This window comes from Nicotiana tabacum, chromosome 7, assembly GCF_000715075.1.
Source record: "Nicotiana tabacum cultivar K326 chromosome 7, ASM71507v2, whole genome shotgun sequence".
Taxonomy (NCBI): domain Eukaryota; kingdom Viridiplantae; phylum Streptophyta; class Magnoliopsida; order Solanales; family Solanaceae; genus Nicotiana; species Nicotiana tabacum.
In genome coordinates this window covers 110,583,925-110,599,609 of record NC_134086.1, presented here as the reverse complement: position 1 = coordinate 110,599,609, position 15,685 = coordinate 110,583,925, and the positions used below count along the sequence as shown (strand labels likewise).

Here is a 15,685-nt window from a genome sequence, read left to right as displayed (position 1 = left end):
AACTAACCTCCCCCTTTATAAAACTCACGATTTTTCTTTGGATGCAGGCACTTGGATTGCACAATCATCAAACATATCATACACTCACGAGACGAACATTGTTCAGGAATACAACTCTCAGAACCATTGCACTTACCCACATTTGCTATCCATACACATCAATGACATTCCGTGTGTCACAATGTCCTCAGCAGTCACAATATCGCAACTTGATATCAGCTAAGAAAGCTCTATTACCACTTTCCATTTTATTTCTTGCATAAGGCTACCATTCTGCCTTCCGAGACTAAATGTTGTCTCCATCTGCATTTTCTGCATTGTATAAGGATACCATTCTACCTTCCGAGACTAAACATTATCTCCATCTACATTTTCTGCATTGCATAAGGCTACCATTCTGCCTTCTAAGACTAAACGCTATCTCCATCTGCATTTTCTGCATTTTCTGCATTGCATAAGGCTACCATTCTACCTTCCGAGGTTAAGCCCTACCTCCATCTGCATCTGCATGGCTGAAAGATCCCTACCTACTACAATTACATGGCTGAAAGATCGTTACATCATCTACATTTGCATGGCTGAAAGATCGCCACCTCATCTACATTTGCATGGCTCAAAGATCGCCACCTACTACATTGCATGGGCTAAAAAATCGCCTCATACTACATCCGTATGGCTGAAAGATCGCCTCATACTGCATCTCATGGGCTGAAAGATCGCCACATACTGCATCTCATGGGCTGAAAGATCGCCAAATTATCCAAAGGCGTCATCATTCGGAGGCACCATTTTCATAGCCCGAGAACGCCATGTCATGGCCTGAGGACCCCTTTTAATCTTTTGCATATCATTATTCAAAGGCATCATGGTTCGGAGGCACCATCCTCATAGCCCGAGAGCATTATTTCATGGCATACGAATCCTTTATTATACGCTTCATGGCCCAAGACGTCATGGTCTAAGGACGTTATTCTAACCGTCCGAAGACAATCTTCATTGTCTGATGGGAAATTGCATCATGTTTAAATTTACGCACAATATATGCTTGTATTACTTATTTGCAAGTAAACCGGAGAGCAACGGCCATCCCGGCAGGAGAAAGCCCGCTCTAGTTCCTGCAGCCATACCAAACCTTAACCATTCCCACAAACCGTCCACTCATCCCATCCGGGATATTGCATCTGTTCCTGAAGAGTCTCCATCGGCATATGCCGCCGACGGATCCGGAACTGCATATGGCCTGATTCCTGTAAGACCAGGGATATGTAGGCAGCTCAGAAGCTAGGGCGCAGCCTAAACCTCTTCGAACCATTTCGCTCGGTCAAAATTGGCCACCATATCTTTACCCGACAACTCTTTCATCCTTCTCGGGTAAAGAGGGGCAGCTGTTGATACCCAATTTTTCCCTATATATTTTTCTAATATGAAAAATACTTTCAAAATTATCATATGTGTGCATATATAAGTATGTCCAAATGCTTTATTATTTTTCCTTAATTTTTAAAGATTTTTTAACCAATTTATTTCCCTATTTTGTTCATAAAAAATCCAATAATAATTCCCAAAATTATCATTTTGGTGATTCATTTATTGGATTCTCATATTTATGCCAAAATATAGCTAATATAATTTTTTCATATTTTTACAAATTTATTTAGTATTTTTAAAACCAAAATGCATATAATTGCAATATTAGCCTCTTTTAAGATTTAGTTGCGTTTACATTTATAAAAATTAAGTCAAGTATTTTTAATTTGATAATTATGTGCTATAAATCATTTTAGTACCTTTAATTTATTTACAAAAATTATTTTACTATTTTTTATAAATCAAATAGGAAAAATTGTCTATTTAAATGTCAGCCCCATTTTATTTCAATTATAGCCCGATTTTGAACCCCAATAGAACCCAATTTAAATCCCAATTACCCTAACCCAATTCCCATTCAAACTGACCCACAACCTATTTAAATGACCCACTCGGACTCCCATCTAATCCCAGTCGTTAATTGTTTAGATCAACGGCTCCCATAATCCTTTCCTAATTAAACCTAAAGACCCCCCCCCAAACCCTTTTCATTCTTCATAATCCGCCACCTCTGAAACCCATCCTCTCACCAATCCTCTCTACAACCACATCAAACCCTAGCCGCCGCCACCCTAATCCGTTCTAATCCATGGCCTTCCAAGGTCATCGGCGACCAGTATCAACCTACCATGGCCCCTACGTGTTCGTTCCTGTGGTCTCATGACTAGATCCTAAAGGGTTTGGTCCAGTCTTTGCTCGATGACTGTTCTCTGGTCATCTCTGACCTTTCTCCGGCTAGCCATGGCTATTCGAGTCAGACTTTTGACTCTCCAGCTTAGATCGATGGTTTTCAAGGCCTTTCTCATCACTTGGGGTTCTTCTGAAACCCTAACCTCTAAGTTTCTTTCGATTTCTCTTAGATTTGCTTTAGATCTATGTTTGCTTTGGACTTTTAAGCATTTTTCTCGAAGTTTCTTTTTAAAACTCTGCTTTCAAAACCCCTTATCTTTTCCGATTAGGGTTCTTATTAAGTTATTTCAAAACTCTCCTCTGATTTTTGACATGTTCTGCTATGTTTTCTCATATCGTTCTTCTACTTGAGTTTGCATGTTAAAATCCCTAATTTCTTTTGACTTTTTATTAGACGAATGCTTGTTTGCTTGAGTTTTGTCCGATTTATTTGTTTATCCTCTTTTAAAACTCTACTGTTGTTGAAAATCCTATGGCTTTGAGTCTGAGACTGTTCGTTTAAGTGCATGACTCTATTTGAAGTTCTATTTTTTAAAACATTTTATTCCTTTTTGTTATTCTTCTGACTCTGGTTTTCAATCTTCTCTAAAACTCGATTATGCTCGAAATCCTAATTTTTAAAAGGGGTTTTTCCTCACACGCTACTGTAAGATCTTTGCATGCCTTTGATATTCTATGTTTTGTTCACTACTAGTTCAATGTGACTTGACCTACTAGACTATCATGCTTCGAATGATGCTATCTATTGAATTTTGTGCTACTTTTGTATGTTATTTCCTTTTGCTAACAGGCTTGGCCTCGCATGTATAGTGTTTATGCACCTTATTTATATGTTGAGTTTCCTTCTTTGACTGTTCTTCAAACTTTTGACTGATTTCAAACTTTTCCTTTGCGAAATTCTAGTTTCACTCGCCTGTTAAGGTTAACTGATTTCTTTTCCTGTTTTGCCTTACTGAATCTTTTCCAAAATTAGAGTATTTCTATACCTAGACTCGATTGCATACTTAATATTTTACTACTTCTTTTATGGCAACTGTCAGCCTACTAACAAATTGATTTCCTTCCTTATTTTGAACTTGTCACTGCCCATTAAGCAAGTGATCCCTTAATTAAAGGCAATCACTTGTATAATTGATTCTGAATCATGATTGTTTCGTGTTTGTAGTTTATTACCTCTCTCTTACTCGTTACTTTAAATAACCTGTACTTCTTTTCTTTCAAGGACACGAACACAAGGCATAAACACTTGAGTTCAAACACACACTCCACTAAATCTCTCTCTTTTTTTTCCTATGTTACTACTATATTGCTGCCTTACCTAGCCGGCTAAAAGCCAAGGCTAGGCTGTGGGAAACTTGCTTATTTTTCTCTGCAGTTTCATTTCTTACTGGTATGTTCTAATTAAGCTTCTGCACCAACAACAACATGCATATTTACTATTTCTTGCATCCTTGCTTGTCTACTATTTGTATATAACCCAATACCATTATTAAAACATGATGTAACTTCCCTTCTTTCCTGTTCTGAATTAATGTATCATGACTTGTGAATCCTAAATCCTTACCCCAATGTGTTTAATACTTGTGGTTGGTTTGGCGCATGACAGCATTGGACATTGTTGTGCATGACCCAAACCTGATTCCTCTGAGATCATAACCTCCATGTTTGTCTCATATGTTGTGATTGGGTTACAGGCATGTCAGCACTTCCCATTGTTGTGCATGCCTAATGCTAACCCATACCTAAGAGTATAGGCTCATTGCAATGAACTCCCAATCCTCTGACCCCTTTGTATGAAATTGTTTAACTCTGTAAAATGCTAATGGTTGTCTCCCTATCATCCTTTCCCCTCCTCTATTCCCTCAGTTCTTGAAACTCTGTTTCTGCACTTTCACCATCTTCTTAGACTTAAGTTCTGCCCCCCCCCCCCCTTATGTGAGCCCTTCCTTTGGACTCATGAGCTCTCTCTGAACTTGGACACATAAGGGCCGGCATTTCCACACTGCACTCATCCCTATTTTGGTTATGTAACTTAGGTGTGAGCACTTCCCGGGGTCCTATTGAGACCCTTAGGGAACTCTGACACACTCAAGTTTGAGAAAGGCTTCGGATCAATGGCATTTGTTAGGTGGTTTATTCCATAACTCAGAGAGGAAGTTAAGAATCAGGCATCATCTGGTTATAACTTTTCTTTGTAGTTTTCTGATGTATTTTATTATTTCTGGTTTGTAATAAACATTTGGGGGTTGGCTAGTGAAAAGGGTTGGGTAACTATGTATGCTCAAGGGTAGAAAGCATGCCTATAGGACTGTTTTAAATTCTTTGTGTTCAATTCTGCATTTTTTAGACACCATGTCTGTAGGGTTTATCTCAATTTCTTCATGGTCAACGTCACACCTAGATAACCTGCCTATAGGACTTATTTACATACTGCACGCCACTTAGATATCATGCTTTAGGTTCTAAACGGTTATAAATAAGTGTCATGTTCATAATATCGAAATCAAAAACATATAGAAATCATGTCTATAGGCCCAAGTAAATCTGGTTCATTTCCATTCACATTCAATATTAGATATCATGTCCATAGGGTTTAAAATCAGCAATAGTAGATACCATCGCCTGCAGAATCTGAAACTAGTTCAATTTAAGATCAGTTTATTCTAAATCAGTTTTAAATAATCTAATTCCCTTCTTTAACGAGGTTTAGCAAGCATGCCTATAGGATTTCAAACAATTCATTTTGAGTTATTACTTTTTCGCCACATTTTGAATCAATTAGATATCACGCCTATAGGATCCCATCTAAACACTTAGGCAAGTCTTAGAGTAATAACCATAAAAAACTGAATCCGCCTTTGTTAATTACTACAACCAGCAAGCAGGCCTGATTCAGACTTCTTATCTGAGTTATGTAATAAACAGATCTGCTTCAATAATCAAACTCCCCTCGTTTTTAGTATTTTAATCAGACCTAAAAAGTATTTGCAAGTCATGCTAGTTATGTGCTTTTTTGTTTAAGGAGGTGTATATGGGCTTTTATCTATTTATATGCTTTCCACAACATGTAGTATGTGTTTTGTATGTCGCCTTAGATTTTTACCCTTTGAAACCAATCAGCCTAATATCCCTCCCCTTTAGGAATAGTAGTCCTAAGCTCCTTCGGGACTAATAGGAATGGGATGGGTAATAGCATGTAATAGTAATCGAGACCAATCTGCGCTTTAATACCTTAACGGGGTGGGAAGGATAGATATGGATATGATGACTGGTGCGCTAATACCACGTGTATCCCCTCTTTTGAGGAGTGTCATACTGGGTATCGCGTTGATGTGATCCATATTAAATATAAACCTAGGACCCCCTTTCCCTTTATTTGCAAATTCCTTTTTTTAAAAACTCTTCTTTTAATTGTTCTTTCTTTTTATGCGTTTAAATCCCCTAATATTTGAGCTCATACTTGTCTATTTGCTAAATTCACAATAAACTGTCTGGCCGGAACCACACTAGTGGATCCCGAGGGGTGCCTAACACCTTCCCCTTGGGATAATTTCAAGCCCTTACCCTATCTCTGGTTATTCAAACGAAACTTAGAATTGAACCCCATTTGTGTCCCAATGCACCTTAAATCATTAGGTGGTGACTCTTTAAAATTGCAAAAACTCAGCTCCCAAAAGGAACGAGTTGTCCCATACCAAATGTCATAAACCCGATTTCGCGAGAAAAAGGTGGCGCGACAGTAGGCAGCTCAGATGTCAGGGTGTGGCCTAACCTCTTCAAACTTTTTCGCTCGGTCAAAATTGGTCATCATTTCTTTACTCGGAAACTCTTTCATCCTCCTCGGGTAAAGAGGGGCAGTTGTTGATACCCAATTTTTCCTCAAACTATTTTTTAAATTTGCATACGTACCTTCAAAATCACTTTTTAATAATAATTGGTATTTTTCCATAATTTTCCATATTATTTTCTAATTTATTCAGTACTTTATATCCAATAATTATTAATGATTGCATTACAAGTAATTTCAAAGTATTTCTTAGCTCAATATATCATTTTTAATCCTATTAGGATTTAATTATTTCACAAATTAGCCAATTTGGCATTGTTTGGCTATAATTACAATAATTTTGCAATTATAGCCTAATTGTGCACTTTATGCTATTTTAATTCAGTAATCAGTCATTATATATTGTAAATATTAGTTAATTACCTTCTATTTAGCTTTAATTTCATTTTATATAATTATTAGCTATTTTTATTAATTATTAATTTAATTTTAATTGGGTATTTAACAAATAGCCAATTCCATTTTTCAATTCTAGCCTAATTGAATTAAAAACCCAACCCAATTTCCTATCTAACCTGCCCCGACCCAAAACCTCTTCTAATCGTGGTCGTTGATCTCTGAGATCAATGGTCCACGTTAGCCCTTTTCTTTTTAATCAAATGACCCCCCAAACCCTACCCCAATTCTCTCATTTGCACCGCCTCTGAATCCCTCCTCTCCCAAATTCTCTCTCAACTCTCCCTAACCCTAATCACCATTACCGGCGAGAACCGCCTCCCTATGGTGTTCTCGTGCCTTCTCTGACCACCTATGGACTCCTATACTCCATGGCTCTTCGACTTCATGAGTCCTTGAGGAGATCTCAAGGAAAGCTAGCCTGTTCCGGTTTGAAACTCGTTCATTGACCTGTCTACGGCCATTTTCATTGGTAAGAAAGGATTTCCTCTTGTTTTTCATTTCAATCCATGAGTTTTTAACTGATTTTCTTCATCTCTACTATTTTCCGAAAACCCTAGTTCGCTACTGTTCGATTCTTCTCAGATCTTTATAGATCTGAGGTGATTCGAGTATTATTAAGCGTTTTCCTTTAAAAATCTCTTGTTTTAACTAACTATTTCGATTTTAGTCGCTCTTTTCTAAACTAGATTTTTTGAAAATCCTTTTCTTCAAAATGCTTCCTGGTTTTAAGTGTTTAGTCCCCTATGTCTATGTGTTTTGATTGATTTTGTTGAGTTATTCCTTAACGCTAACTAGCCTATGCTAAAACCCTCAATTTTTGACACTTTGTTCGGATTCTGCACTTGTCCGTGTTATTTGATACTTGCCAATGTTTTATGCTTTGATTTACATGATTACTTCTTCGTTTAATTAGAATATCTCGTGATTTTACCCTAGATGCCTCTATTAGGGTTTCAGATTCGATTCTTTCCGTTTATACATGGCTTAGTTGCTTATTCATGGAAAACCTATATCATTTTTCCTAAATCAGTATTATTTTGAACCCTTATTCACTGTTTTGCTATGGTAATACCTATATATTGATTTCTGATTATTTTCCTATTTTTACGACCTTTGATTATTTCTTGCCTTATTTACGATTAACTGTGGTACTTGCTGATTCTTATTGATTGTTCCCTTAATTGAATTTTTGTTCATTTACCCTTAATTACCCACCCCGTACTTAAGTATTTAATTTTCTTTCCTTAATTATATGCCCTGCTCTTTATCATTAACTGGTCACCCCTTTGCTAGAAGAGAACCTTGCTGATTTTGTGCATGATTGATTATGTAATTTTTCCTAATTACTGGATGATTGATTCTTTACCTTATTTTACTCTGCTCTCAACTACTATACAAATGACTCTCTTCTACAGTCTTAACACATGAACAATTAGTTCAAAAGGCACACACACACATAAAGATTCTCTCTTCTCTCTCTGCTACTTGTGATAACAGCTTGTCTAGCCGGCTGAAAGCCAAGGCTAGACTGTGGAACTCTACTTGCTTTACTTTCTACATTTTTGCTTCCTTAACTGGTATGTTCCTAGTTCAATTCTGAAACTCAACTCTATGTGCTCCATGTTTGTTAATCCATGTCTCCTTCTGCACCAATTTAATGGCTTATGTATCTAATTTCCCTTCTTGTTTACTGCTTTATTCAGCATGTTTAAGTTTTTCCATCTCTTGTTCAAGTGTGTAATCAGCATGTCTACTTGAGTTCTTGTTTATTTCCCTCAACTAGTATGCCATGTTAGTATCATAGACTCCTAAAGTACTTGATTAACACTAAGTGGCATGACTAATTACGTGTAATGGACCCCTGTCCTCAGCATGACTACTCTTATACCCTGTCTTTATGTCTTATTGCCTATTACTATTCTAATTTCGAGCATGATTCCTTTGTTAACACTTTGAAGTAGTAGTTTGTGTTCTGGAGGCCAATCAGTTCCTACTTGTTCTTTGTACTTGCTGGTCTATATGTTTCTCTTCTCATCCATGTTTATATGTTTCTGATTTGAGCTCTCTATGTCCCCAACCCCCTCACTGATCCTTGTCTGTAAAGCTATTTGTCTTCACTTAGAATCAAGTAATAAATGGCTCTGAATCTGAGCACTCTAAGTTGTCCTTTGTGATCGTGTGTTTTCTCAGGATTATTTCCAAAACTGCTTTCACTCTTAGCATTTTTAAACTGTGTCTATTCCTGAAAACCTTTTTCACTCCTGAAAGTTTTACTTCAACATTGTTTTACTAAGTTCTTTTCAACACTATGACAAGCACTCTCACCTTACTCTTAGACCATTAAGTTCTGCCCCTTTTGTGTGAGTCTTGCCTTGGGACCCTTGAGCTCCCTCTGAACTTGGACACACAAAAGCTAGCCTTTCCACACTGCACTTACTTTGTCTTGGCTATAAAATCTGGGTGTGAGTAATGCCCGGGATCCCTTGAGGTCCTTAGGGAATTCGAACACACCCGGATATGAGAAAGGCTATGAAACAATCTTGGCACTTGAGGTGATTTATTACATAACTCAGGGAGGAAGTCCTAATCAGGTGCTGAAAATTGGGCCTGTTTTCAGGCTTTCTATAGTGTAAGTTTTACCTTTCTTTTATGCTTATGTAATTCATTTCCGTATTGGTCTGTAACAATCTATTGTAAACAAGTATTGGGGCTGGCTAGTGAAAATGGGAGGGTAGTTATACATGCTATCAATATCAATGGGTAGAAACCATGTCTTAGGTTTACATTTCCTATGTGTGCATTAGAATCCATGTGTAAGATCAACCCATTCAAAGCATGTCATGCATTAGATACCATGTTTCTTAGGTTTTACTATTTCAGCATCTCATTTGGCATCACTTCACCACTTAGAAATCCTGCTTTAGGTTAACAACAGCATTAACATAAAATGTTGCTCTTGCACATCTTGAAATCATGATGTAACTCTTTGGGCATTTAGAAATCATGCTTTAGGGAATTTGCATACTCTGCAAATCATACTGCAATTTTTGTATGTGCACGTTAGATACCCTGTTTTTAGGAACTCGCTCAGCCACACCTAGTTAAACCAATAATGCATGAAAAAGGATATAAAACAGTTTCATGTTTGATTATCTTGTTTGAGTGAAACTAGTCACAATCCCTGCATGTTTTTGCAACATTTAGAACAACATGTTTTAGGTAAAAACAACTTACAAACTGCTTCAATAATTTTAGTAACTGTTGTATATCATTTTACGCCTAGGCAAGCCTTAGGTAATAAACTTAAATAAAAACCATAACTGTCTTTGTTTAACTGCCAGCATGTTAAAATCAGTAGGCAAGCCTGATTCGGACTTCTTTTCTGAGTCATGTAATAAATCTGGTTCTGCTGTTATCACTTAGATACCATGCATAGGATCTGAATGTGGACCTTATCTGTGTATGAGTCGTGTTGTCTATGTGCATTACTTATGAAGGTATATCTGAGCCTTCTATCTATTTTCTGTGTTTCCCCCCCCCCTAAATGCAGTCCTATGTGTTCTTATTTGTCGCTTAGTATTTTGACTTTAAACATGAGGATCTACCTAGAACCCCTTCCCCCTTATAGGATAGGAGTCCTAAATTCCTTCAGGACTGACAGGAAGGGACGGGTAACAGCATGCAATAGGGGTCGAGACCAACCCTCGCTTTAATTACCTTCACGGGGCGGGAAAGGGTAGATATGGATATGATGACCGGTGCATTAATACCGCGTGTAGCCCCTCTTTGAAGAGTGTCATACCGGGTATTGCATTGATGTGATCCATATTATAAACAAACCTAGGACACCCCCTTTTACATTCCCAAATATGCTTATATTGTAATTCTTTTCAAAATCTTGCTTTTCATTAACTGCTTTCCAAACATATGTGTACTTAAACTTAAATCTCCTACTATTTGAGCCATACTTGTTATTTGCTAATTGTACAAATTCACAAAAACTGTTTGGCCGGGAACCACACTAGTGGATCCTGAGGGGTGCCTAACACCTTCCCATTAGGATAATTTCAAGGTCTTACCCTGTCTCTGGTTACCAAACATAGTTAGAAATGAACCCTATAGGTTCCCTAACACACCTTAAAAATTGTTAGGTGGCGACTCTCCAAAAATGTAAACCCCCTTTCCCAAAAGGAAAGAGTTGTCCCATATCAAAAAATGTCATAAACCTGATTCTGCAAAGAAAAAAGGGGGTGTGACACCAAGATGACGTGAACCCATCTAGGGAACACGTAATAGATATACCAGAAATGGTAGTGCCCAAGGCTAAGGCTCCCTTGCCAAGGCATCCTCCACCTTACCCTCAAAGGCTTGCAAAACAAAAGAATAAGAACCAATTTAGGAAATTTATTGACATGATGAAGAGCTTATCAATCAATATCCCTTTGATGGAAGCTCTTGAGCAAATGTCGGGTTACGCCAAGATCATGAAACACTTGGTGACTAAAAAGATATCCATGGATTATGATACCATCAAAATGACTTACCAAGTAAGTGCAATTGCGCACTCGATTGCTCCAAAGCTAGAAGATCCCGGCACTTTCACCATTTCATGTACCATTGGGAGCGTGAATTTTGCTAAGGCATTATGTTATTTGGGTGCAAGTATCAATTTGATGCCTTACTCTGTGTTCAAAACATTGGGTATAGGTCAACCGAGGGCTACTTCAATGAGGTTGCAGATGGCGGATAGAACTGTGAATAGGCCACTTGGTATTATAGATGATGTTCTTATTCGGGTGGACAAGTTCATTTTGCCCGCTGACTTTGTGTGGATCGTGAGGTTGATTATGAGGTTTCGATCATATTGGGAAGACCTTTCCTTTCAACTGGGAAGGCCTTAGTTGATATGGAAGCAGGGGAACTCACCTTCTGGGTGGGTGATAAAAAAGTGGTCTTTCATGTGTGCAAATCAATGAAGCAGCCCAACAGTACTGAAGTGTGCTCTTTCGTAGATCTTGTCTCGAAAGTGATAGTTGACGATACTAGTGCAATGATCAATGTGGAGGACCCTCTAGAAGCGGTATTGTTAAACCTTGATGTCAATGAGGATGAAGGTCGGGTAGAGTATGTCAATGTTTTGCATGGAATGGGATATTACTCCTATGAGCCTCGAAAGCTCTCTTTGGATCTTGAGAATAGAAAGACTCCACCAACAAAGCCCTAAATCGAGGAACCTTCTGTGTTGGAGTTGAAGCCTTTGCTTCCACACCTCAGGTATGAATTCTTAGGCCATAGTTCAATTTTGCCAGTTATTCTTTCCTCTTATCTTACTAACATGTAGTTAGATGCCACATTGGCAGTGCTCCAAAAATAGAAAAAGGCAATTGGATGGACTTTAGCTGATATCCGGGGGATAAGCCCTGCCTTTTGCATGCACAAGATTATTCTTGAGGAAGATGCCAAGCCCTCCGTGGAATATCATAGGAGGTTGAATGAGGCTATGCAAGAGGTTGTTAAAAAGGAGGTGATCAAGTGGTTGGATGCAAGGGTTGTGTACCCCATCTCGGATTGTTCTTGGACTTCGCGATGCAATGTGTGCCGAAGAAGGGTGGTATAACTATGGTTACCAATGCACAAAATGAGTTGATTCCCATTAGGACTGTCACCGGATGGAGGGTGTGCATGGACTACCGCAAGCTGAATAAAGTGACTCGCAAGGATCACTTTCCATTGCCCTTTCTTGACCAGATGCTAGATAGACTTGCTAGGCATGCCTTCTATTGTTTCTTGGATGGGTACTATGGGTACAACCAGATTTGATTGCCCCAGAAGATCAGGAGAAAACCACCTTCATGTGTCCGTATGACACCTTCTCATTTTCTAGGATCCCATTTGGGTTGTGTAATGCACCAGCTACATTCTAGTGGTGTACGGTGGCCATATTTACCAATATGGTGGACATTTTGGAGGTGTTCATGGACAACTTTGGTGTTGTGGGTGAATCGTTTGATGAATGTTTGAAGAATCTTGACAAGGTGTTGGCCCAGTGTGAAGAGACCAATCTTGTGCTTAACTGGGAAAAATGCCACTTTAGGGTCGAGGAAGGCATTGTCCTCGGTCATAAGATCTCAAAGCACGGAATAGAGGTGGACAAGGCTAAAATTGAAGTGATCTCAAAGCTTCCTCCTCCTAATTAAGTCAAGGGGGTTAGGAGTTTTCTTGGGCATGCGGGGTTCTGCCGAAGATTCATCAAAGACTTTTCTAAGGTAGTGAATCCCTTGTGCAAGTTATTGAAAAATGATGCCAAGTTCGTGTTCAATGAGGAATGTATGAAAGCTTTTGAACTCTTAAAGTACAAGTTGACAACCACTCCCATTGTTACCGCACCCAATTGGAGCTTACCTTTTGAGCTCATGCGTGAAGCAAGCAATGTTGCGGTAGGAGCGGTCTTGTGTCAAAGAGTGAATAAGATGTTTCACCCAGTGTATTATGCAAGCAAAACAATAAATCATTCTCAAGTCAATTACACGATGACGGAAAAAGTGTTGTTGGCAATTGTTTTTGCAATGGAGAAGGTTAGGCCTTATCTCATGGGTGCCAAGGTGATAGTTCAGACCGACCATGCAGCACTCCGCTACTAGATGATGAAGAAGGATTTCAAAGCTCGGTTGATGAGATGGGTCTTATTGCTTCAAGAGTTTGATCATGAGATTGTGGACCAAAAAGGGTGTGAAAACCAAGTAGCAGACCATTCGTCCTGTTTGGAGGAGGAGGGGAGGCCCTGTGATGGCCTAAAAATTAATGATTCATTCCCTGATGAGCAACTCCTCTCTGTATATGTGAATAGCATGCCTTGGTTTGCAGATGTTGCCAATTTCCTTGTGACATGTGTTGTTCCGTATGAGCTCTCTTCTAACCAAAGGAAGAAGCTTAAACGGGATAGCTTGGACTACTATTGGGATGAGCCATACTTGTTCAAAATCTGTAATGATGGTGTGATCCGGAGATGTGTTCCGGAGGAGGAGCAATTGAGTATTTTGGATGTTTGTCATTTCTCTCCCTACAATGGTCATCATAGTGGGGCAAGGACAACTTCAAAGGTGTTGAGTTGTGGCTTTTATTGGCCTACATTGTACAAGGATGCAAGTGAACTTGTGAAAAAATGCGATGAGTGTCAAAAGGCAGGTGGAATTTCAAAGAAGGATGAGATGCATCTCGCCACCATTCTTGAGGTTGACATATTTGATGTGTGGGACATTGATTTCATGAGTCCGTTTGTAAGTTCTTGTGGAAACGCGTACATTCTGGTGGCCGTTGATTATTTTTCAAAGTGGGTTGAGGCCGTGGCTTTACCTAACAATAAGGTCTGGAGTGTTGTGGCTTTTCTCAAGAAGAGTATCTTTACTCGGTTTGGCACTCCTAGAGCAATCATTAATGATGGAGGGTCTTATTTTTGCAATAAGGCATTTGACACTTTGCTTGCAAAGTATGGTGTCAATCACAAGGTTTCTACCCCTTACCATCCTCAAGATAGTGGGCAAGTTGAGGTTTCCAACAGGGAGATCAAGAGCATATTATCAAACACGATCAATGCAAAAAGGACCGATTGGTCAAAGAAATTGGATGATGCTTTGTGGGCCTACAGAACTGCTTACAAGACTCTGATTGATATGTCTCTGTACCGGTTGGTGTTTAGGAAATCTTGTCATCTACCGGTTGAGTTATAGTACAAAGCCATGTGGGCTTTGAGGAAGTTAAATATTTAATGGGATGTGGCAGCAAATCTTTGGGTGGAGCAACTTAATGAGCTTGATGAGTTCTGGTTTCATGCCTACTCCAGTTCGTCCTTGTATAAGGACAAGATGAAGTACCTACATGACAAGTACGCTCGTGGTAAGGAGTTCAAAGTGGGTGATTTGGTTCTCTTATTCAATTCCCGATTACGACTGTTTCCGGGAAAGCTTAAATCAAAATGGAGTGGAACTTTTGAGGTGGTGCTTGTGACTCCGTTTGGTGCTCTTGATTTGAAAAACAAAATAGTGATATATTCAGAGTTAATGGGCATAGATTCAAGCACTATCTTGGTAAGTTTGATGACAGCCACGTGGTGGCAATGATCCATCTCAAGTGATTGATGGTAACCTGCATCATGTCGCGACGTTAAATCAGGCGCTTCTTGGGAGGCAACCAATGTGTTTTTCTTATTGTTTTTCTTTGATTTTATTCTTAGTGTAGAATTTGTTTTTGGACTAACGGGTTATGAGATATGTATAGGGATGTTGGATACAGTGCAGGACTAATCTGGGAAAAATTGGCACTCTCTGAAGTTTGGTCTGCTGTCGGGCTCCATTTTTTGCGGTAGCGACGCCCTTACTGCGGAGGCAAAAATTGATCGTGGTCAGTGGTGCTAAAAGGTCCAAAATGGAGGTTCTCTAAAGTTTCAATCGTTGCCGCGGTGCATTTTTCACGGTCAATGGTGGCTTACCGTTGTCGCGGAGCATTTTTTGCGGTCCGTAGTGGTCTCAAAACAACAACACTTCTGAACTTCACAACCACGGTCTGCGGTGGTTTACTATGGTCGCGGTAGGTAAGACTGTGTGGGCCTGGGTCTTTTCTATAAATAGGCGGTCCTAGACCCTTTTATACTTTTCGATTATTTTACTCTCAAACAACCATAGAACACTGTTCATCCACGCCCTAACTTGCACAAACACAAGAACTGAACTTGATTTGTCTCACATTTCACATCTGGTAATTTCAATCAATCCTTAGTCTTTAACTTTGTTCTTATTTTCTTTTAAATTGATATTTCTTACTTCTTCTTCTTCCTTTTTATTTTAATTTTGACTTAGGGTTCCTTAGTGTTAATTAAATTAGGTTTAAATTAGTTAGAAATGGTTATTAACTACCTAGTGGGATTGATAATGTGTTGTTAATGCTAAAATGGTTGAAAACTAGAAACCCTAGGTGTTGAGCCCTAATTTGACTTCTGCGATCGCGGTTCATTTTCTGTGGTTTGCGGTCATTTGTTTGACCAGAGAATATTAAGTCCAGATACCTCTCCGCGGCTGTGATGGATTTTTCGCGGTCTACGATGGTAAAGTTGAGAGAGGTACACTTGAGGGTATGCGGTCGTGGTTGATTTTCTACGGTCCGCGGAGC

General features: G+C 39.0%; 1 protein-coding gene across 1 annotated transcript; it reads left to right on the top strand.

The window, feature by feature from the left end:
• The first annotated feature begins 13,053 nt into the window (after window positions 1–13,053).
• On the top strand, window positions 13,054–14,823 carry LOC142162226 (uncharacterized). The gene is made up of 4 exons (XM_075218551.1): window positions 13,054–13,125; window positions 13,663–14,009; window positions 14,124–14,207; window positions 14,754–14,823. The coding sequence occupies exons 1-4, from the start codon at window positions 13,054–13,056 to the stop codon at window positions 14,821–14,823; spliced, it is 573 nt and encodes a 190-aa protein (XP_075074652.1).
• Window positions 14,824–15,685: the final 862 nt, after the last annotated feature.

Excerpts from the sequence above, each read along its gene's own strand:
- LOC142162226 (XM_075218551.1), top strand. The coding sequence starts at position 13,054 with ATGACGGAAAAAGTGTTGTTGGCAATTGTTTTTGCAATGGAGAAGGTT. Across the intron at positions 13,126-13,662 it reads CTTATCTCATGGGTGCCAAG|GATGCAAGTGAACTTGTGAA; the intron begins GTGATAGTTCAG and ends ACATTGTACAAG. Across the intron at positions 14,010-14,123 it reads TTTGACACTTTGCTTGCAAA|GACCGATTGGTCAAAGAAAT; the intron begins GTATGGTGTCAA and ends CAATGCAAAAAG.